This window comes from Micropterus salmoides, unplaced genomic scaffold, assembly GCF_014851395.1.
Source record: "Micropterus salmoides isolate LMB-PRFRI ecotype aquatic unplaced genomic scaffold, ASM1485139v1 Ms_hic_scaffold_6, whole genome shotgun sequence".
Lineage (NCBI taxonomy): Eukaryota > Metazoa > Chordata > Actinopteri > Centrarchiformes > Centrarchidae > Micropterus > Micropterus salmoides.
Window position 1 is genome coordinate 36,934,415 of NW_024044348.1, and position 24,432 is coordinate 36,958,846.

General features: G+C 41.8%; 1 protein-coding gene across 6 annotated transcripts in view; it reads right to left on the bottom strand.

The window, feature by feature from the left end:
* znf536 (zinc finger protein 536) overlaps nt 1-24,432 on the bottom strand; it is a 219,086-nt gene that overhangs the window by 98,625 nt on the left and 96,029 nt on the right. For 5 of the 6 annotated variants that reach the window (XM_038701229.1, XM_038701230.1, XM_038701227.1 and 2 more), the window contains one exon: nt 10,258-12,557. In XM_038701229.1, the coding sequence (XP_038557157.1) occupies nt 10,258-12,556 (2,299 nt within the window). In that variant the 5' untranslated portion in view covers nt 12,557. Of the gene's footprint in view, nt 1-10,257; nt 12,558-15,202; nt 15,347-24,432 lie in introns of those variants that run through there. The other variant, XM_038701231.1, reaches the window with a different exon arrangement.

Here is a 24,432-nt window from a genome sequence, read left to right on the forward strand (position 1 = left end):
GCTGTTCTTTTCATAAGAGTTGGTGAGAATAAGAAAACTATAGAATGACGCCAGTGTCAAGACCAATGAAAATGGTCATTTCCTTACACAGCACTCCTTTGTAACTCTTAGTAAAGCTCACATAACACCACAAACACATACTCTAAGTGCCTGGTCATATTCAATATGCTTCCTTTTGCTATGTTGTTGAAAGGCAAGACTCTGAAAATATCCTTGGTCTCAGGTCTGGATATTAAGAGTGTTGATTAGATATATGAATTTGCCATTTGCCCACGGAGCGTGGAGTGTCTCCGACAGAACTGGGGACCATATGGCTGGTGAGAGATTTCCCCCCTCTCTTCCTCTTTGCGCAGCCTGACAGCTGGATGGCTGCTAACTGGGGACGAGGAAGCTTGGCAGCTGCAGCTGAGAGCAACGCTTTGATGCCGCTCACCCTTTTTCACTTTTCTCTCTTGCTCTCTTCCTCCTCTCTCTCTCTCTCTCTCTCTCTCTCTCTCTCTCTCTCACACACACCACACACACACACACACACACACCACACACACACACCACACACACACACACACACACACACACTACCAACCACTGTTAACTTATGCAAACTTTCTACAGGTTGGACAAGAGAGACAAGAGAGACAAGAGAAACGTGAGGTGGTCCTGCTGGTCTGGATTACCAGTGGATTGTCGTTTATTTTAACTGCTTACATCGAGTTTCACTAGCTTGACAGGGCAAGTGTTTTATTTTTATTTTTATTTTTTTAAATGCTTCACTTGTATGCTGTAACAAAGAATGACAAAGGTTGAAAATTACAAGTTTTCTGCTTTCCAAAGTGTGTAAATGTGCTGTCGAAAATATGACAGTGTGAGGGGATGGAAGGAGGGAGGGCACCCATGGGTGGGAGGCGCCAGTGATGGTGGTGGTGGAAGGTGCTGGGGGTGCAGTAAGGTGGAGGAAGAGGAGGAGGTGAAAAGGCCTCTGGGGAAACATTAAGATGTACAACTGGCGAGTACAAAAAAGTCTGGGATTGTTGATGTTCTCTATTCCTGGTTTTTCCTTTTTGTAGTTTGACTAAAAGAGATCTTTCATCATTTCTTAAACAAAAAAAAGAAAGACTCCCTTGGATGTTTAGATGCAGATACCTGAATACTTTGTGCTTTGTGAAAGACAACGCCATTCTTTTGAATAAAAGTGTAACAGCAGGCAGGTGTTTTTTGTTTTTGATCTTAAACCTCAGCTGGACTGTGAAGATTTTAACATAGCATTTATCTTTAACATAAATAGATGTAAATATACAGTGTATGATGTTTTAATCAAGGTCACTCTGGACAATAACATCTTTCTTTGAAAGAAGGAACATTTCCAATAACATCATTTATATCAACTTCTCTCTTCACTCCTCCCAAAGTGTTTTAAATCACTTACGCTAAGTACTGCACAACAGGGTTGCCATAAACCTCAAGTATGTTTGATAAATGTTATGCAAAGTGTCAGTAGTGTCAGTGAGTCTCTCCTTTCAAACAAATTTTTCCTGAAAGGTTGATCCTCCCTTTTTCCCTTCTATGATGCTCACTATGCTCTGCACTTTCAAAGGCACCATCTCTAAAGCACCATCTCTCAAATGACATGTCTAAACTACAATATCAGATCGCCTTCTTTTTCTCTCTTTCCTCCCTTCCTCTTTTCCTCTTTTCATGCTCCCTCTTGTGTTCAGTTGCAGTCTGATCCGAGCCTGCCCACTCCTTCGTAGTACATACCCCATGCACTTTTTTTGCCCTTCTCCCCTCTGCCCTCCTCCTCTTCTCACTCATTTTCCTCTACTGTATTCCCCCACTCTTGCACTATATCCATCTCACTCTTTCCTCCGTTCTTTCCCCCAGCCAGCTCCTCCCATCCCTCCTCTTGTTGAAGCCCCCCCTGTTGCTTCCTGCTATCAAGCAGCTCTGAACTGGTGAACATGGTGCAGGAAGGGGGAGGGAGAGGAGAGGAGAAGAGAAGAGAGTAGAGATGATGTATAAGAGCAGGAGGAAAAAAGGAGAGAGGAGAGGGGAGTTTGGCTGGAGCCAAGAGGAGAGCAGCTGGGCACGGCTAACAGGGAATGATAATGACCTCAGAAATCTGCTGTTCGCTCCACAACAATAGGGTGCTCAGTCGCCTGGAAAATTGTGTTCATCAGCTAGCTCTGCTCACTTACTAATTGACATTGCCAAATATTTTAAGAACAATTGGAATGTGGCAGGGGGAGAGAGTGAAAAAAAACTAAAGCTCAGAGATCTTAATCCCTGGACTTAATCCCTCCCTCACTTTTCCACCCTTTTTGCATCTCCTCCTCGCTCCTCCTTTTTCCCTTCTCCCTCTCTTTTCTCTCTCTTACTCTCTCCCTCTCTTTTGTGATGAGGAGATAGCTACAACTAAGAATAAAGCCCATTTTTCATGTCGCTTTCTGCTCTCATGTCAGCACCCTGATGTTGACACAAAAGGCTTTTTATGTGACCTGTCAATGGGGTTAAGAGGAGGAGATCGAGAGGGGAGGAGGGAGGGCTGCGAATTTGAGAGAATGACAGAGTGCGGGAGAAAGAGGGAGAGAGAAATAGATAAAGAGGGAGAAGCAAAAAAAGCGGGGAGGATGAGGGAAAAAAAGAGCAAGCAAGAGATTCCTCAGTAATGGTGTCACATGCCTGGTCCTCCATTTTTAATGAGGCAAAGGTCAATATATTCTCTTGCTCTTTCACACACAGGAGGAACCCCAATCATGCCCAAGTTAACTTGTTCAAACAGAACTCCCCCCCCCCAACCCACCACCAACCACTGCACAACACCACCCCTACTGCCTGGCCCGTCTCAGCTGCTACCATCCAGTGCCATCCATTTGCATTCCCTGACTGAGAGCCCTGTCTCATTTCACAGGAATTCCACATTGACGGAGTCAGACAGCTGTCACCAGACAGAGAAAAGGAACTGGGAAACCTCATTCAGCGTTGCCCTCCCCACCATCCCTCCGACCCTCTGTTAAGCACACACATAAACAATCAAAAGAATAGAAACTTTTTAGCCAGTGTAGTTTGCTTGGTAGTTCAGACCGCAGGAGGAACAAATGTTTGTTTAGTTTGGATATGTGCATTTAGATATGCATCCTGAGGTTGAAACTGGGTAAACACACTCCAATACGAGCACAAGTTGTGACTGTGATGTTGATTTATGTCTTTCTTTTTGTCACTTTCTTTTTGTAAGGCTTCCCCCGTCACTTTTGAGTCTCTCATCTCCTGCATGTTCAATCAAGTTAAGTTTCTCAGGCATTTCAAAACTGTAGTAAAGAGCTGTATTTGTGAGTCACCTTCTCTTTCTCTTTTCTTGCTCAGTTTTAGCAGTGACACTGGAGAAGATAGCTTGTTGATGTATTAAGAATATTAATATGCAAACAGTCTACCTGACAGAGTAAGGCAGCCTTCTGTTATGGAAAGATAAATATTATGTTTTAATTATAAAAACATAAAAAGGAATGGGGAAGACAGAAGAAGAGGGAGGAGGGGTGTGTGTGTGTGTGTGTGTGTGTGTGTGTGTGTGTGTGTGTGTGTGTGTGAGCCAAGGAAGCTTGTTCCAGGAGAAAGGTAAGCTATGTTTTGGCAAAGATTTGGAGTTGAAAAGAATGGATGGCATAATGTGATGCTGTTTACTGAGGAATGTGATGCCCTGTCATCCTCCCTTTTTCTCACTCCACTCAGTCTCTCCCTTCTGTATTGCCCGTGTCATTTTTTCATCGCCTCTCCTTCACTCTCTCAACAGTCCATTTTTTTCCCCCCGTCCCAGCTTCATAACCAAGCGGGGAATCCTAACGTGATCATTAAGACATAAAACGGGCTGATAAATGTTTCATAAGGACAAGGCTAGCCACTGATAGCCACCCAGGAATACTGAGGAGCAAACCAAGGCTTGCAGTCCTTCCCTTGATCAAACACACTCGTCGGAATACAATTGGAATTTTAAAATATCTAAAAAGCCTGGGCTAATTCCCACCATGGGTAATATTTACAAATTGAGTCTGCGAGACTGGGTAGGAGAGAGAGGGAGAGAGCAAGAAAGGAAGAGAGAAATCAAATGAACTGTGCAAGGAATAAGAGAAAGAAGAACAGAGAAATAAATTGGCCTTTTATATTGTGCAAGCGTGTACAAAAATACTAAGTCTGCATTTATCCGAGACATGTCAATCAGCGGAGCACACTGACAATTAGTGCATTTGAATAGAACTTTTATCATTTACCAGACACCAGAGTCCTGACCTACTGTACAAAAATACAGCTCGGGGAATGAATGTGCCTGTAACACAATGACTGTCTATTTAAGTTTGGTGACACATAAAAAATACAGATATGACAGGCCAGACTCCTTCAAATGAGTGGGGGGTAGAAAGCTCAGGTTTTGTAACCACTGAGTTCTCTTATTATAGAGAAAATAAGAATAGTGTGAGGGGGGAAGTAGTAGAGGAACGGATGTCAATTACAAGGAACTGATGTCAATTACAAAGAAAAGTAATTTATGCAGAAGGGAGAAACGGGAAAAATTAGAGATGAAATTCATTATTTTTTAAAGCACATAGTTTTACACTTATATTATGGCACGTACGCTCACAGAGGAGTGGACTCATTTCAAAGTGTTAGCTGCAGTATAACGAGGTGTAAGACCAATGTAGCATACAATAAGGAGGTATATGTCAGTTATTCTGGCTTTTCCTAGTGAGAAGCCAAACGCTAAATGGCTAACTTCTGCAGTAGGTTACCATGCTTAGTGGCATCCGATTACTTTTGTAATGTGTGTATTTTGCTTTTTATCTTTATATTCACAGACATAACCAGGACCAGATAGATCCACTCGAGGGACCAAAAAAAAAAAAAAAAAAAAAACTGGTCTGGGCCCCCATTGAGCCCTGCCACCCTGGTTCCCTTAATCCATTTTGCCCAAAAGCCCTGCATACCAACCAGTAGCCCTACACGGAAATATTACCATGCCCTGGGTTTGCTCTGTGTCAGTTGGTTTGTGTTGATTTAAATAAATATAATTATTTTTAGGAATATGCACCATGTAGACATAATAATGAATGAAATATTAAAGGTACAATTAGATTAGGTTAATTAGATCACAAGTTCCTTCTAAGAGGCAGGAGCCTAAGGACATTACATTTAACTTTATACAGTGAATATTCTATAAAAAAATTGCACTTGCAAATCACCATGCAGTGATCCTGGGACCTTCAGGGCCAGGGCAGTTGCCTGCTTTGCCCAGGTGGCAATCAAGCACTCTATATAACTACAGAGAAACAAAGTGGGTTTTTAATTGTACACAGAATTCTCTTGTAATTCATTAATGACCATGCGCTTAGAACATCAGCTACGCTAATCACCCAATCTAAGTAACATGGACTGATTCTTTGTTTTTTGATTTGTATTTATTTCTTCTTTTTTTTTAGTTTGTAACTAATACATTGTCTTACAACCCAGATAGGTTTAATGAGTTGATCACACTGCGTGACTTCCCAAGGCTTCCTTTCAATCTGAAGGAATAAGGGGAGACTGTCCACAATGTGGATAGCACAATAGCAATTTTGACTGGACTATGAAGTATTTTTTATGTTCAACTCCACCAACATTGCATTCAGAGTAGGCCTAGCTTCAGGAAATTTTACCAAACTAAATTAAGTTTAATGTACAATGCTATGAGTATGCAATCCAGCGGGTAAACCTGCACTGTAATGAATTGACTGTAGAATTTAACATAAATACCTGGCAAAAAAGTTGCCAATAATGTCCTGTAAAATGCTGCTAATTACTGTAAACCAAATTACAGTATATTACAGGATTTTACAGGTTTTTGCTGTATATAAATTGTAGCAATTTATTGTTGTTTTTACAAAAATAACAACTAATTTTAATCTAATTTACAACATTATCTTGTATTCTGATCAAACTACATAAAGTACCTGGCAACTAGAGTTGCCAGTGAGTAGCTGTTAAAACGTCACAATATAATATGTTGCCATAGAAATCTTTTTACAGTTAATTTTAGTTTTTTTTACCAAATAAACATTGTATTAGATTATTTTCAGCTTTTAAATAAAACTAGAATCAGAGCTGCACGCAAGCTAATTGTGTGCGGGTAACAACCCTTTAATATATAGTCTATGCAACCTACATGGAAGAATGAAAGTGCAGCTGTTCTTATCAAATGAAACAGTCCCTTCACTCCTGGTAAATAGTAAACCACCACAAGAATGACAACTACCACCAAACACTATATTCTAAGACATATTTAAAAATTGAACATATATCATAAAGTAACATTTGTATTTCAAGCAAAAATAAAAAAAAGTTATTAAATTTTAACAAAACCCTCTTCACCGCCGTGCATCATGTGTTTATTGTTGATACACGATCGGGAGTCCGCACAGGGTAAATTACCAGATTCTCTATGCCTTTTCAGTGTTCCTGCCTTCATTCCTGCCGGTTTATCTGCTCTGTGCTGCTTGACACGGCTTTCGTCAAAAATACACTGGCTGCGTATTCTCTCCAGAGCTGAGCAGAGAGACAGTCTAGTGTGAATAAAGTGTTAATAAAAATCCATGAAAGATATTCCTCTTTCACATTGCCAGCACTAACAACTTGACAATAAAATAAGAGTAGCTAGCTAGATTGTCATGCATATTCATAGTAGTCTGGATCTTGTTCAACTCTACTTTATTCCTGTTAATGACACAATAATTACACTGTAACAGTTTGTCCGCATGTGTAATTACGCCCCCATTGTACCATCGCAATTAGATGAATATCCACGCTTTATAACCTAAGGCTTCAAGTTGGCAAATCCAATTTCAATTTGTATGGAGCGAGCATTTTGCCTGCTTGTTTGAGCCGCGGTAAAGACCAGGGATATGCAGGCTAATCCTTGCCATGTTAAAACGCTGTTCCTCTTAAAAAAATGTAGACATGGGGGATTCTCTGGAGAGAGAGAAAGAGAGAGCCAGAGGGAGTGTATAGAGTCTTGTACTGCCAGGTGCCAAAAGGTGGGAGTGAGGTTTAGGGGTAGTGGGAAGGTTGTGGAAGTACATAAGGAGGACTTCTGCTGCTTTAGGCCTTACATGCGTGCATTAAATCCTATTTTTACACATTCAGCTACATTTTGCCTGTACTGTGGCAGCAGAATGGGGAGACACTATCGTGCAAAATGAGGATTTTCAATGGTGCATTATTTACATGTAAGAGCTGGCAAAGAAAGCAATGCTTTCCAAAGCACCGGGCCCTTTTGGATGTGACAAGTTGCATTCACGTCAAGTCTACCTGTTGCTGAACCTTCCCAACATGAATACTACACAGCACAGTGTGTTTTCTCTCAACACAGCTTCTTTGAGGCCTGACCATTGCAGGAAACATTAATGCTGAAGTGAAGTCAGTCTAAGGATAACCAAACAAAAAATATGGTGATGGGCATAAATGTAATTACCTCTTTGTTTTCTTTAAAAAAAAAAAAAAAATTGTATTCAATAAGAAACAAGCTCAAGGTTAGCTGCTTTGTAATAAGGGAGGTCTTTAAAGGACATCTCTGACAGAGGCCTTTGTTTTTCAGCTCTTTTCCTTCTCCGCTTCTCCTTTTTTTCTCTCATTGCTTTTAAACAAGTGCCGTCTCAAAGACAAAAGCGTAAAAAGATGACCTTCTTTCACAGTTGAGATGTTATTTTTGATTACTATAATTCAAGTTTAACTCAAAATTGCTGTGGGTAGATGGTAGGGCAGAGGCTTACACATACACATGGACACTTGCAAGGGAGCACACACAGAATTACAAGCCTTTCTTTTTAAACCTGAGATATTAAGATAAAGACAATGGTACAGTTGCCACATCCTGTTCAATACAGAAGAGAGTGATATGCACACATACTGTAAAGCATATACACCCCACACACACAACAAACATGCATGCAGAGGGGAAGCATGACACCTTTCTCCACGTGAGACTCAGAAACGTTTTTTCTCACACATCAAAGCTTCTAATTTGAGAGTCCCTGAGCTCGAAATCACATTGTGTAAGTTGTGAAGAAAGACTAACTTTGATTAAAAAACAGGAAGCAGCAAAACCAGAATATTTTAAAAGTGTTAATGTCAAATCTGTTTACTTTTCTTTTTTTCTTTTTTTTTCAGTTAAACAGCATCCCAGTCTGTTCAGATCGGTGGATTCTAAATAATTTTAATTTATTATTCTCTATATCTCTATTTTCCGCCATTGCCATACTCTCAAGCAGCTAGCCACAGTTTGACATCTTGTCACACACACTCAGAAAGCTGTATAGTAGCAATGTGAGAACAGCTTTCAGATATGACAGCGGCAGATTGACAGATAGCTTGAATAGTGCGTATCAGGCAGTTTAGCCTCTGACTGTGCATGGGGCAAATGGTGACACATACTACCTGTACACAAACCACACATACGCACAAACAGTTTGACAAAAACAGAATGAAGGGCAACATTAAGAGCTTGTGGAAACCAGCAGGCTTTTGTTTCTTGTGCAAACTTGCCAATACACTATTTTATTTCATTTTTGTATTTATATTTCTGTCTTTAATCCCACCCTCTTTTCCAAAGATGGTGCCCGTGGGTGAGCACACAACTAAATCTAATGCATTTCTTTGTGCTTTGTTGGCATTTGGTGGTAAATACTATTGGTTTTCTTTGTCAATTATTATTTTAATTTGCTTTTTTGTATACTGAACACTGGATGTTAATACAGTACTTCTGAAGTTGTTGAAACGCCACAAGCTGTACCCATCAGATTCAAAGTGTTTGAGTCAAAAGAGACAGAATGAGAGAGAGAGAGAGTGAAAGATGCAGTGACAGAGAGACAGAGGGAGAGAGATGGAGAGAGAAACTTCCAGCATTAAAATTCAGAAGATAATTACATTGGCTACACCCCCACCCTGTTGAGAAAGTGTTATGTTTAATAGTCTCTAAAAAGAAAATAGGTTTTTATCGCACTCTCATTTTCATTAATTCCTAATTGGGGTGGGGGGTTGTCTGTTATTATTTCTTAGATTAAAATAAACATAGCCTGTCCCATGTTCAAACCCATCACACTACACGGGCATGATAAGGACTTCATGCCTCTGTGAATAAATAAACAATTCATCTCCACTGGTGGAATTAAGTTGCTTACAGCCTTAAGCTAAGCCATCCTGATTTATATTTATATTTATTTATATTTTGCTCAAAAGACTTAAAAGCATACCCTCGCTTTTGCAAATGAAGTTCACCAATTTTTTTGACCTGCTTTATATGTATATCTTTAATTAGTGTCTTGTTTAGCATAAACCAACTGATTATAGCATACTCGTGACCTAATTACTGCGCACGCTTCTTAACGCCAGCATAGTGCCCTGAGGAGCAAGCGAAAGTTACCTTTAAAAACTTGTGTAATCATTAGCAACGAGCCTCCCTTAATCCCACTAAACATACACTTATCTAGCCCCGACTGGCCTGTGTTTGCTGGGTAGGGAGAGGGGAGGGGTATGGTTGTCTCCAACGTGTTTATTAAAGACATTTATTAATCGCTGTGGTTAAAACGAGTTTGTCCCTATGCTCCCAGTCTTTACTCATGTTCCACAGGGATCTAGACTAACCTGCAAACGTGAATGCAATGGTTCTAATTCTTCTCATAATGGTTTTAAGTGAATGGTAGCAACAACACAGCAGTGTCATGGGACAATTGTTACAATGTCCAGCATAAGAACAACAAGTGAGATTGCATATACCTGTATATATGCTATGTAGAGTACGATGTGCATACTTCAATTCAATGAAGCTCTGTATGTGTATGTATCTGGATGTACTGTGTCTGTAACTATGTGTGTGTGTGTTTGTGGGTAGTATCCTATCCTGTAAAACAAACCACTCTATAAGGGTGTGTGGGTTTTTGAACAAAGACACTCTGAGTTATGTGAGGAATGTCACTAATTCTTCAGTGGGTATTTGGGTTATTTTTCATTACCTTTTAAAGAGATGGATTTGACACACTGATATATACACACATCTATAGACTTAAAGTGATACTCTTAGTGGAAACTATGTTGATTGAATTGTAGGACAGTAAGACAGTAACATTGAATTAAAGAAGGAAAAATAATTCATTGGAATATGTCATTGGGATACAGTTTTGATTCCTTTGTCCACAGACTGACCAAAGAATTCAAGTGGTTGTCATTCACAATATATTTTTTTCTTACCTGACAATGGCGAAGATGGATGTGGGCTGTCATCTTGAACGCTTCCTGTCTGGGAGTGTCCTCCTCCAGCTCCACTCTCTTCTGTCACGTTGGATGAACCAGGAGTGGTGGAGCGGCTAATGGACTGGGACTCTGGGTCACTGGCTGATCCACGGCGTTCTTCCAGACCTTGTTGCTGGAGCGCTTCCTCAATGCCTCTTTTGTCTTTGCCATGGATGCGGGAGTGGACGACCATCTGATGGTAGGTCCTGAAGACCCGGCCACAGTCAGGACACTCTGACGGCTTCTCTTTCAGCCCGGAGAGGCTGGAGAGGCTGTAGTCGATGTTTGGGCTTCCCAAGCCAGCCAGGGCTCCAGAAGCCTCAGCACTACCATGGTGAGACATTAAGTCACGGTGACTGTCAAAACCTCTTCCATCCTCCTTCATGGACATCATGGCTCCGCTACCAGCCTTGGATCCCTGCAAGGCCTCTGAGAGCTGCTTCTGCTTGGAGCTATCATTGGAAGCAATCAAAGAATAGTCTTGTTTATCATTGGAGAAAGAAGCCAAGGCCCTAGCACCACCCATCTCATCTTCCTGCCCTTGGGGTCCATGGTGCTGGTGCTGCTGTTGCTCCTTCGGCATGAAAGCCCTGTCCATGGCCATACCACGAGCCATTATCTGCCAGGCTTGGTAGCTATTGAGGGAGTCCATCTCAGCCACTTTTGCAGCTGCCTGGAGGCGCTCCATGCAGCTTGACTTGAGTGGTGGTACTAGGTTGAGACAACCCAGGAGTGAGCGCTTCTCATTTTCGCCCAGCGCGTGGCCCATACCTCCTGCCATTGGCCCCAGCAGCTTCCCTAACATCTCCTTTTCCTTCATGGCTATCCCTGCTTTAGCCAACATTTGGTGCTGCTCACTCAGGCCTTGTTTGTCTGGTGAAAGGAAGCCTCCTTGAAGACAGGATATGTAGCGGGAATAAAGGTTGGCATGAGCTTCCTGAGCCAGATTGCTCATGCTATTGACGGCAGCAATGTCCTGTTCACTCGGCTGTGGCGGTTTGCTCTTGATAGCCAGCTTATTGAGGTGCACCTTCATATGGTTCTTGAGGAACCAGGGTTCCTTGAAGCGACGGCCACAGATTTGGCAGCAATGTTCAAAGGAGTCCTTGTGCTTGCGCATGTGACCCTTGAGGAACCAAGCTTGGCTGAACACCTGGCCACAAACGTCACAGCGGAATTCAGTGGCCATCTGCATGCCACCGGCACCACCAGCACCCTGGCCCTGTGTAGTCTCAGCTGTGATGTGGGCCTTCTCCACATGACTTATCAGCTCCTCTTCATGGGAGGCAGCAAACTCACACAGAGTACATTTGTAGGGCTTGTGGAGTATGCGGATGTGACGGTCCAGCTCCTCACGCTTCTTGAACTTCCCTTTGCAGAAGGTACAGCGGAAGCCTGTAGTTGGGTTCAGGGTCTGTTCATCCTGGGTGCCAGCCGGCTTGGGTGAAGACGAAGGCTGGGAAATTGTGTCTGGAGTGGCGAGGACAGAAGGAGGGAGGAGGCCACAAGCTGAGCCTAGTTGCTGCTGATGGGTGTTAGAGCTACTATTGAGGCTCAGATGGGGTGTTGGAGCTGTCTGGATGAGACTGCCACTCCCTCTCATCTGCTTGTCCCTCAGGATGGCCCTCTCCTCCAGCTCATGCAGTAGCCTGTTCTCCTCTCTGACACGGCCACGGCCCTTACCAAGATTCCCCAACTTGTGGGTGCGGAGGTGGATCTTCAAGTTGCCCTTTTGAGCCGCTCGGTGATCACAGTAGGGGCACTTGAAGGGCTTCTCTCCTGTGTGTGTGCGCATGTGCAGTGACAGGATACTGTTAAAACGGAAGCGCTTGCCGCACAATGGACAGGGATACTTCCTATTCTTTCGGGCATCATCTTCAATATCATTCATGTGGGACATGATGCCCAAGTTCTGACCATTGAGAAACTGCTGCAAGTCAACACGCCCGTTCAACCCACTTAGTGCCCCTGCGTCTATGTCTCGGTTGAGCTGATTAGCTAGCAAGGCCATCTGACTGCTGATAGGTTGACTGGCCAGGGCCGCGTGGTGTGTCTTCTCATCCAAAGGTGTGGCTGCTTTCTCTTCAGGGATCTGTTGTGGGCGGTGCAGGTCAGGAAAAGCGTGTCCTAGCTGGGCAGTAAGCTGATGAAGCTTTTGACTGATTGGGTAGCGGCCATTTAACACTGCACTGCTCAGATGGCCATCAGCGTCAGGCACCGTTGATGACACCCCAAGACACAAACTAGAGTCCTCCATTCTGTAAAACCAAGCAGAAAGAAGGAAACATATTAGAAATAACAGAAATGTAGAATTTGAAATGTTTGAAAACAATGTAGATTTAAGAAAAAAAATACATGTTGAAGCCTAATGTGTTACTTCATTTAGGGAAACAACATCTGTGGGAAATGTCCTGTGTCACCTACTACAGGGAAATAAAATGTATTGTCTTTGATGAACCAAGCATTGTGTGAATTGTCAGCACCAAGGGCCTAGAGAAATGCTGTGACTCCTTAGAACTTTTTCAAAATGTAACACCATTTTGGATGGAATAATTACTCTGTAAACACAGTGAGCAGTGTATAATTAAGCTACTTGTGCCCATCCTATCAGAATTCCACCAATTACACGCCTTAATGAAACGGAGCAACGGCATTGTCGGGAAGCCACCGCAATACTACAATTATGATATTAACAATAGCACTTAAAACCAAGGGGTTATTCCAGTAAACACAACACTCTTATCTTGTTGCCACGACACTTGTCTTGGCGCAAAATTCCATTAAAGAGCTGCACTACATTTGATGTGAATCACTTCTCCTTCTGCTTCTTTCTATTGCCCCAATTCTTTCTGTCTGTCTTCTTCTTTTTACCTAACGCTTATAGTTTCTAGGATGGAGAACACAACTGTTGGCCATGATGAAATGGTTCCCAATGCAACAAAGATTCATTGATTGATTCGGTTGAAAAAAAAATAACGATAACTTCAAGTCTGAGATGAATAAGCAGATAGTAGTTACAATGGACTGGATTGCTGTAATGCTAATGAAATATATCCTAATTTTCTGAGCATGTTGTACTGTCAGTAAAAGTGTTCATATGTGTACATAACAAAAAATACAAAAACAAATGGTTTTAATGCAGATCCATCTGCTCTCCAGATGGAGAGGTATAAAAATCTATCTGCACACTTCCTGTGGGCGCTGGCATGGGTCAAAACCTTAGAAACAATAACCACGGTTCTGCTTTGGTCAACAAAATATTGTATAATATTCCACTAAGCTGATTAGTATGCTGCCTGGTAACAGTGGCAGCCACTGTGCTATAACGCATGATTTTAATCATCAAAAAATCCCTTCATGTCGTGTAAAGCACTGGCATTAGGTGAGTTCACTTTTAAGAGAAAGTGGGATCATTTTAGACAGCTTATGGACCCAATCTGGCAGCTATGGGGAACACCCACATTAAACATATGCACACATGTCCAGTACACTTTATAGGCAAGAAGGGCAACTGAGGTTCTGCCAGACTCTGTCTTTCTCTTTCTCTCTCTCCACCTACAGTATGTTTCTAAAGCATGGAGGACTCTAGATTGTGTTTGGCTCATTTGTTTTCTCATTCATTTGAATTTTTTCTCTCTTTTTCCCTCTCTCTCCCATCAGTAGGAGTTTAGTAGACATAAGGGGTGCCTGTTCTTTTAGCCACTGGCCCCTCCAACACACTGTTGATGGTGGATTCTTATCTTGTGGCCATGAATTAGACACTGTGACCAGCTACCACTTGTGTTTCAAGGAATGTGACACTTGTGGGCTGCTCTTTAAATTCTCCATATTTCTCCCCACAAGTTTCTTAAGCACTTCTACCGAATTCATCAAGAATATAATGGGCACTATTTGCACTTGCATGTGTAACAGCTAGATATGTTTATGTCAAAGCCAACTTAAATTTATGACAGATCTCATGACTCATAACTTGAATAATGATGCACCCATCTAAGAAATATATCATCTTAAAAGCAACATAATATAAGTTTATACTTGAGTGAAAATATAAAAAGATACATACTGGATATGTGTAAATTTATTGTGATAATGATATTGTGAGAGAACTGCTAGGAAAGATAAACTTTGTAGGACTGTTTTAGATGGCTTAGGTTTTAAATTGTGTTTATTTGACACCACAGCTTCCATCACCAGGCGTGCTTATATCAGAAAAGACCTTATTTGAATGGGCCCTTTTTACATAGGCGGGTGCCTTTTGGAATAGAAATCTGTGATTTAAACTAGGCTGATGAGCTGTTGCTCATTTGGGGAGATAGCAGCTTGCCCTTTTCTTCAATTTGATTTCTGCCTTTATCTTTAACATATAACAAAGGCAGATAGACAATGGAATAATGTGAAATGAACTGACGAATCCAGTTTGTGTTTTTTATAAACGTATCCGGGCTGACGAGCGTATGCAAATGAGGCACATTAATATGCTTGCCTTGCTCCCGAGTCATTTTATATTTTTTCTCCTGATTAAAAAGGACATTTCTTATGTGACATCCCCCCTCTGCTCATATCAACACACACATGCAATGGAATTTGAGGGTGGTGTACAAGTACGAATACACACACGCGCAGGCAAAGACACACTCAAACACAACCCTTTGACTACAGACAACAATTCAGTATGCGCATGCCCTCTAAAAGACATGGTGAGTATGTTGCAACTCACCCAGCACTATCAAATGGCTGCCTAGAGAAATCACATCAACACTGCTTTCTATTTGAAACCATGCTGACTGTAACTGTTACGAGTCTCATGCAAAATATCCATGGAAGGTCCAGAAGAAAACACCTCAACACAATATAAATCTAACAGTATTGTGCTTTTAAAATATCAAAGATTTGTCATTCTTACCAGTTGCATTAAGGAAAGACTTTGTCCCTACTATCACTGTCTCTGCCATGGCTGTGTAGCCTGTGTAGACTCCGATATGAACAATACATCCACTCTGTAGCTTTACACCAGTACAGTATCTATGTGCCGTTATTCTAACCTGTATAACCTTATCATTTCCTGGCATGTACAGCAATGCTGCCTCATTAAAACTATTGGCTCCTGTGATACCTCTAAAACCACAAAGACTTCCTTTAGCATTTTCTCACGATGGTTCAGTTGTTGTCTTTAAAGTTTGTGGTTTAATATTCAGCAAAGCACCACGTGTACCCGTAAACACACCAAATCCTCCACACATTCATGCACACACACACACACACACACACACACAAACTGATTTCACTCTTCTCTTCTCTAAATGCATTTTTCTTCTCTACTCTTTTTCTCTTCAAGCCTCAGCTTAATTATAAGTGGTATCTGTAACACAATGGAAGTGTATTTCAGTCAGCATTTGAATGTGCTCAGTTCATTTCGGTCTTATCAATAGTACCATGCATCCTAAATGCAAAAGGGATTTATATGTGTTTCTCTCTAATTGTAACCATATAAATTATTGAAGTATATGAAAGGCAGTGTCAACATTAGGGATAGCTACCTATTACAAATTCATAATAAAATAAACAATTTCAAACAAACTTATGAATATACTTCTTGAATTTACTGTCAGGCAGTTTTGTCATAAAACTTTCTTCTGACATTTAGGACAAGATGGGGATAAATTGAAGGATCGAAAAGCCATTAGTTGAACTTTACTTTGTTATTTTGACATGTATTGACACAAAACCCATCGACTAATCACAATGCAATACCTCATTAAGTCCTAATGAAAAAATTCATTGCATTAAACAAATCAATCATTATTCACAATGTGCTGAATTCCATCATATTTGCACCAAATCATTAATGAGGGGGAAGGGGTGGGGGGGGGCAATGTGGGTATTTACCATATGCTACATGTACTGAGCGCTGAACGCTAAATATTTAGTGAGTACACAAGCAGCAGGGACATTCGGATCTATTCAAAAGCTGGAAATATGTTCAAAGTCCAAACTTTTGGGTAAAAGTATGTTGAGTTAGAGTAAGTGCTTTAGTAGCTACAACAGACAAGATATGAGTTTTTCCTAGCTTGTGTTTTGTTTCTACTGCAGGTGGTCTTTGCAAGGTGTCTAATTAATATTCCAATATCCAATAAAAGAAATCTGCCTTGTTTTCCTCCCTCTCTCTCTCCCTCCTTGACTTCTTTGCATTATTACTTTCTGTAATAAGGCAAAAGCACACTGAACTGCACATGGAAGACAGTCACACAGCCCCTGCCAGATTCAATCCTAACTCCATCCCATGCCTAGAGCCTCTCGATCAACTCTGTGCTATAAAGAAAAGATGCGAAGCTTCAGAGATGGATTGTTCTATTTTAACGCAGAGAAAATAACAGCAAGGGAGGAAGGATTTGATGAGAGCACGGACTCAATAGATCAGTGACAAATATGAATGAACAGGAGCCTCTGCCTCTCCCTCTTTCTCTTTCACAATATGTCATTGAGGGCTGTTTAAGAGGTCCTGTCAACAGGTAGTTCAACTTTCAGCTCATCCCCGCTGATCAGTAGGAGCCCTCCTGACAGAGAGAAAAGAAAGACACCGGGAGGGAGCGAGAGAGAGAGAAAGAAAAATGTTGTGGGTCTTTTTATCTGTCCGTCGCTCTGACAGCCTTGCAGGGGATGCCATGGGAGGAAGATCAATGCAGGACAAGCGGATTCCCACAGTTCATTGTTCCGGGCCAGCCAAATCATCTTCCCAAGACTGCCGGGAGCTCAAAGCTTCCCTTTATGATAACCATCCCTGGTATTATTCCCACTATGATGATGGTGACCTGCAGATGTCTCTGTCTGTGTGTCTGCGTGTCAGTGTCTGTGTGTGTGTCGGTGTGTGTGCATGTGCATGTACATCTGTGAGCACCTCTCTCCTCCTGAGTGTGTTACAATAGCGGTCACAGTGGCGTGAACAGACCCCTGCAGCAGCGAATAAAGCACAGCGATGAGCGCGGGATTAATAGCGCCAAACACTTGTTAAGCAGTCTCTGTTTAGTGAGGTACAATGACAGGAGCGAAAGCCAGGGAATAAGTAAAAATTATAGTAATTGACATGATAATTATGGTAAATGGGCCTAATCTTATACTTATACACTGCATCGATCCTGCTTTGATACTGCATCTTCTTCGGCTTATTCTGTTGTTACTGAACTGACAATGACATGAGGTATTACACAGATATTTTATCTATTTGTTATTTGTTGATACTGTCCTTATGGGAAGCACTGAATATCAATCGCTCAATGCAGATATGAAGGAAGTGTTTCTTTAACTTAACAGAATTAAGTGTGCCACAATGTAAAACCTTTCAGTAGCTCCTGATGGTCTACACTAAATGCTGTTTCAGAGGCTTTCCCTTCTTGGGAAATCATACATTTATATAGACATAATAAGTAATAAGGTATTCATCCTCCCTTCCATGCAGACATTGGTTGCCTTCATTTCATGCAAATCTACTTGCAAAACTGCATCTTTAACATTAAGGTAATGTTGACAAAAACAGAGCACAGACATGACATGAGTTTTGAGCTTCATGTCTCTGCACATTGATTTCCACAGTGTAGTAAAATGAAGGGAAACCAATTGCTACCTGAAATAAGAAATTTGATTCGCATACGCAAAAATCTGTCTCAGTACATTAGGTCTAACTTATTATATGTAAATCATGCAAAAACACCAGCATGGTCCTTTAACATGGGCAATAAACAGAAAAAGCATTCACTGCGATTGGATGTATAATCCATTGTTTCCTCTTGACAGCTTAAATGAAATCTTTACTGGCCCAAACTTCAACTTTTATTGCTAAGAAATGTTCTTTATTTCTAAATTTTCCCACCTTTTTCCCACCGCTTCTATACATATCCATTCAAAGTATGACTTAATTTGCACTTTCAAAAACCTTTAAATGTACCTGAGTGGTTTGGTCTGCTGAGTGTCTGGTGACAAATCTCTGCTTCCTGTCAAATCAGTCAGAAAACCGGGACATAACACTGTGTGGATGAGTATGTGTTAGACAACAACCATGGCAGTGTAGAGCGCTCATGCATGGTTAGACTGCGGGAAGAAAGAGGCCAGAGAGACAATGACCACAGTGTATCTGGCATAGCTTACATCACCGGTCACCCTCTGCGCTGCATGTCAATGCTGCAATCACACACACACACACACACACACACACACAGACATGCACACAGAGAAATCTGTAGGTCACATTATGGGCCAGCGCTGTATGCCTCTCGCAGAGTGGCTGCAGTGATGAGATGCACGATTCAAGATTGAGACTAACACGAAGTCGAGTTCAGTCTCACTCTGTTTCTCAGGTGGTGGCAGTGAGAAAGAGACAAACAGAGAGAAAGAGAAAGTGGTTGAATGTCAATACGGCCTAAATAACAGAATATCAGAAATAATTGCTGTTTTCTTCCGCTCATGCTGGGCGCATTCTGGTAGAGTTTTGCATAATGACTACAGTCGAGGGGGGTGGTGGTGGTGGTGGAGGTAATAGTGGGTGGGTGTGTGGCAGCGGTGGAGGTGGTGGTAAAGGGAGGGGTTGTTGTGACAGGTGCTGAAATCAAACTACGGAGGCAAGGGAGACAAAGGTTCAATTTACTAAGAGGAGACTTTAATTGTTACACCGCTAATTAAGAGAAGAAGGATCTTTTTTTGCACTCTCGACTATTTACTGAGAGCTGTGTGTGCATACATTGGGAGGTAAATTGTGCCTTCAAGCCAAGTGAGCCTATAGTAAAGAGTTGCAGCTTGCAGCTTGTGTGTGTGTGTGTGTGTGTGTGTTTAGAGAAAGGATGGGGTGCTGCTACCTCAACATGCAACATATCTTTTCACAGCTTCTCTGCTGTTGGGAGTTTGGGACTTTCTCTTTCTTACTTCGACTAAAACAAAAGTCTATGGCTAATTAGCAGCACTCATTACAGGAAGCAAGTCAGGTAATTATTTTACATCATGCTGCCGATAATTGAATGATTCTTCAATGTCTGAATGTCTGTTTGAAAGTACCCCCCTCCCCCCCAATCCCCACCCCACACACACACACAAACCCTTTACTCCTTCTTTCTCTTTGTCTTTGTGAGAGATAACACAGAGAGGCTGGATCCAGGTACTGCTGCCATATGCTCTTGAATGAAAAAGCTCTTCTGTCGAGGCAAATGGGATTTTTAAATATTGAAACTGCGTCATGTCTTTTTAATATGACCGTGTTAAATCTCTCTTTATTCCATCACTTTGATAAACTCCCCGCTTTCCATCTCTCTCCTCTCCCACTTTCTGTGTCTCTTGTTTTTTGTTAATCTGAAGAGTTTGAATGGAACTTTAGCTCTCTGAGAAGTAGTTAAACTTATTATGCAACCATGCTGTGTCTTTTTTTTTCTTTAAGCAGCACACTTCCTGTTTAAGAAAGCAAACTAATCTTATCAAAGCCATCTAGAAGCCCAGACTTGTGTGGAAATGCTTGCAATTCTCTGCATATGTTACAATGTCTTTTAGTGGCCTTGTAACTGATATTGTTCTCACACTCTTTTGCCACGACTAGGGAAGAAGAGAAAGAAACAAAAACACACTGTTTCTCTCATTTCACCTCAAAGTCAGACATGTACAGTGAACTAATGTGGCACTTAATGTAAAATGAAAGAAAGAGAGAGAGTGAGTGAGAGAGAGAGCATTATTTACTTTAAGGCCAGGGTGTATTTATTACAGACTAATTGTAGCAGAGGAAGTGCTTTGGAGGCGTATGCTCTCGGGAGAGAGGGCGGAGGGCCTCAGGGACATAAGAGAGCATGTTTATCTATCAGGCTTTATCAGAAAAACACCTTGGCGACTGCTCTTAAGATCAGAGATTGGGTTTGGGAGGAGTGGAGGAGGATGAAAAGGTTTACAGGAGGAAATAAAAGAACAGAAAAACGGATAAAAAGAAAAAGAGCGAGAGTTGAAGAGACATGCCAGTGAGGCAGCGTTTGCATCGATGCCAACGCCTGAGTGAAAGGCAGCCGTGATTAAAGCAGGAAGGAGAAGTTGGGTGAAACCTCAGAGAAGCTTCTTTTTTTTACTGCAGGCTTCTCTGTGTACCGGACTACAAAACATGCGGTATTACATAGACATCACATACATATGTTCAGACTATTGTCGGTGGAAAACTCATGGAGACACACCTGGGCACCTGAGCAGAAAGCTAAATCCAAACTGTCCATCTGTTTGTGTTTATGTTTATGAACATTTTGCCCTAACAACACTTCAGTAGCTTAGCTAATTCGAGAAAAAAAAAAAATTGGAATTAACACTTGAACTAGCAGGTGTAGTCTAAACAGTTTGCTAAACATAATGGTAGAACCGCATAACTAAAAGTAGCCCTAGCCTTAGGGTACTTCTTTGCCATCTATATGGAAACCACCCTTATGTTGCTCTCATTTAGCCTTTCTGGGGCTATTGAATGGTTAAATTAATTAATTTTATTTTAACACATTTTTAACACTTTATCCTGGTGCCAGGGAGGTGATGTTAAAACTTTTTAACATCATAAAACTTTTTTGCTGTTTAAAGTGATTTCTTTTTATGTTCTAGGAGTACTGATACTTGTGTCTGAACAATTACAGACAGATTGGAAAGTTTTAGGAAGTTACAATATGAGGCTATGCTGTTGCAGCATGGTGTTACCCTGAAACTGTGGGATGACACAAATTTGTTAAAATGGCAGAGATGGTCTAATTTGAGTCAAAAGATGTGGGGGAAGTTGAGCCAGCTATTTTACTGTAATTTTACATTGCATTTTTATGCATCACCGAAATGATGTGACATTATGAATTTTAGACCAGAAACCAGGCTTCTATAAAGGGAACACAGACAAGCTTCAACTCCTGTTTTGTTTGGACAGAGTAGTGGGAGAGGTTCAAAAATGGGAAGTCCATTCATCAGGTGGCCTGGGACATAACGATAAACAGGATGGCTTTAAAGCAATACATTGATATGAAACAACCAGGAGACATAGCTGCAATGTTTCACTATCTAAGTGCCATTAAATGTTGGGACCTGACGTTTGAGTTTGCATGATGAAATGACATTGATGTCACCGACCCCCTTGTGGCTCAACTTATCTTCTCCCTTGACTCAACTTGCCCCTCGTATGGGGCGAGGCCTTGCCAAACGAGTTCACACAATGCTGATAAAGCCTATCACAGCCCAAAAAATTTTTAAATCTGGTGTCTGACATTTTAAGTGTGCACCGTCTCTACATCACAGTAACAACTTCTGTCCACTGACTGCCTGGAGGGTTGCTAACTTTGGTAGGGGGGGTGGGGTGAGGGGAGGCAGTGGCTTTTGAGGGCGTGCCTGATTAGCTGCTGGGCGTGTTACATAGTGACACAGATAGGTTACGGAAGTAAAGGCTGGACTACAAACGAGCTGTTTTCAGGCAGTTCAGAGCAGCGCTTCCTGTGGGAGATGGGAACTCCCTTTGGGCTGTTTCACTTTGAAAACCTGTTACATGCACAAAAAAGATATATAACTCAATAAAGGAGAGGGAAAAAGCCAAAAAGCAGAATATGACCTCTTTAATAGCCTGTAAAGATAAGTAGCAAGTAGCACCAATGTGTGCAGTGTGTATGTCAATCTCTGAAGGTATGCTCTGGCTCTGTCCCAGGATTCCTTGCGTCTATCTACACCAGCGCTTCATCTCGGAGCTGTCTGTCCCGGCCAACACTGCATTTCTCTCATTCTTCTCTGCCCTGCTTGACCTTCAGCGTCATCACTGACTTATCTTCCACTACAAAGGCTACAGTACACACACTCATTAAAATGACACAGCACACACACACATTTTTGAAAGTATGTGCTCTGGGTGGGTGGGTGGGGGGGTGGGGGTGAAGTTCATTAAGGCAGTGGATGTTTATAATGAAAAATGACCTCTGTGGTGCACTGTATGAACTTGTGCCTCGAGACACACACAAACACTCACACACCTACTGGATTCAGACTTATACAAAAGACACTCTCCTGTGACTCTTGCTTTACACTGTTCCACTACACACTCACAGACACATTCACTTGGACTATATAGATTATTTAATGTTACACTAACCTATAAGAATACATTACCTAAATCCAATACAGTTCAGCTGTGGCCTTTAGGGAGGAGTGATGTGAATTAAGAGGCACAACTGCTGTCACTAGTGTCTAAGTGGTTGTTAAGGGTTGCTTGGGCCTTGCAACTTTTATTGTTTATGACAGAAATATCTTGACATTTACAGTAGCATTATGAAAATGCCCGACACCGGCGGTCTGGCCAAGACAAGCTAGCTTCTTAGCCGGCTGCTAACTGCTTGTCCCTGCCACTCGATGGACTACTGAAGAGGCTGCATCAGCTCTCCACACACACACACACACACACACACACACACACACACACACACACACACACACACACATACAACGGCTCCTCCATGAGCTCCAGAGCAGCCCCAGGGTGTTGGATGTGGACAGTGGTGGGAGGTGGAGCTGTGGGTGGTCATAATCTGCGCGCCCTCTGCCGTCTCCCATCACCGCAAAACCCCTCTTCCTTTCTGCCTCACCTCCTTGGCAATCCCCTCCAGCCCCCTTCCCCTCCACCCCCCACCCCCCGCACTCCTCCCATCCCTCTCCATATTTTCTCCCCCTGCATCTGATTAAGTTAACAATGTGGTGTTATTTGCATGCTGATTTCGCAGACCCCGACCCCACCCCCCACCACCGCCACCCGCTCTCTCTCTCTCTCTCTCTCTCTCTCTCTCCTCAATTTTCTGACAAACAAGAGAGGCAGGATCAGAGTAATGTGATAGCACAGCAGCCAGCCAACGCAATCTGCCTCAAAGACCAGGTGTTCGCAATCCACCTCCCTCTTAATTCCTGCCCCCATCATTTCCCTTGTTTTTATTCCTGTAATTCTTCTCTTTTCTTCCCTCCCCTAGTTCTTCTTCTTCTTCGTCTCCTCTCATCTATCCCTGGTGTGTTTATAAGGTTGTATTATAATCAAATCTGGAGCGAGGGAGGCCTGTCTTTTTTTATTAATTATAGGCCGCAGTTGATGTGAATGTATTCCGAAAGCATCTTCAAAATAGGTCGGCGGTACAGTTTGCTATTCTTATCACATTTAAATGTCAACACAGTGCAAAGCCCTACAAATTAGTTCAGGCAGGCTTCAACCCCCATTTAACATTTAAAGCGCCATTCTGTAGGGCTCAAAGAGCGATTTAAATCAGTTTACACATACACACATATACGGAGATAGCGCTTCGTCTTTCAAACTTCTCATTTCAACACAGACATTTAACTGCCAACCTTTGCCTGAGATAATTCAGTGCACCATCGAGAGGAAGGGGGGAAGGGGAAAAAAGCAGGATGAGAGAACAAAAAAGAGATATAAAGCAACAAAAACAATGCATTAGCTTCATGAATAATAAATCTGCCGGTCTATCCATGCAGAAAATATCCAGGTTTTCAGCATCTCTGCATAAATCCACTGTCCGAATGAATAAATCAGAACAGGCGGACATTTTCTTGAGCTCTAGCCTATCACTGGTAAATAACAACAATGATTTGAAACACATCTGTTCATATGCAGTGCCAGATAACCCCTATAGAGCAGCACAAGACAATAGCAGCCTAGCATTGTTGTTCTACATATTGGTGGCTGGGCATACCAAATAGAATTTACCCATTTTACACACTCACACACTCATACACACATCTATTGATACAAACAAACATAATCAACAAACAGGAATCACGTACAATCCATCATAAAACACTCAACATTAATATCCTCGACAAAAACACAACTGCATTATCCCTCTTTCAATAGGAAATCTGAGATGGCTTGCTATGAATTAAAAGCTTGATCCGTCGGACGTGACAGCTGGACATAATTGAAGGAATACAATATTACTGAAGTTAAGAACCATGGCTTGAATCCTGGTATTAAAAAAGTATTCAAACTTTTCTAAAAGTCAGGACAGCTCTTGAGTTTTAACTATGAACCATTAAACATAAATCCTAAGACCCTCTAAGCACATTTGAAGCAGTTGACTTGACTTCCCAAAATTGATCAAAACTGCTTTGGTTTATTTT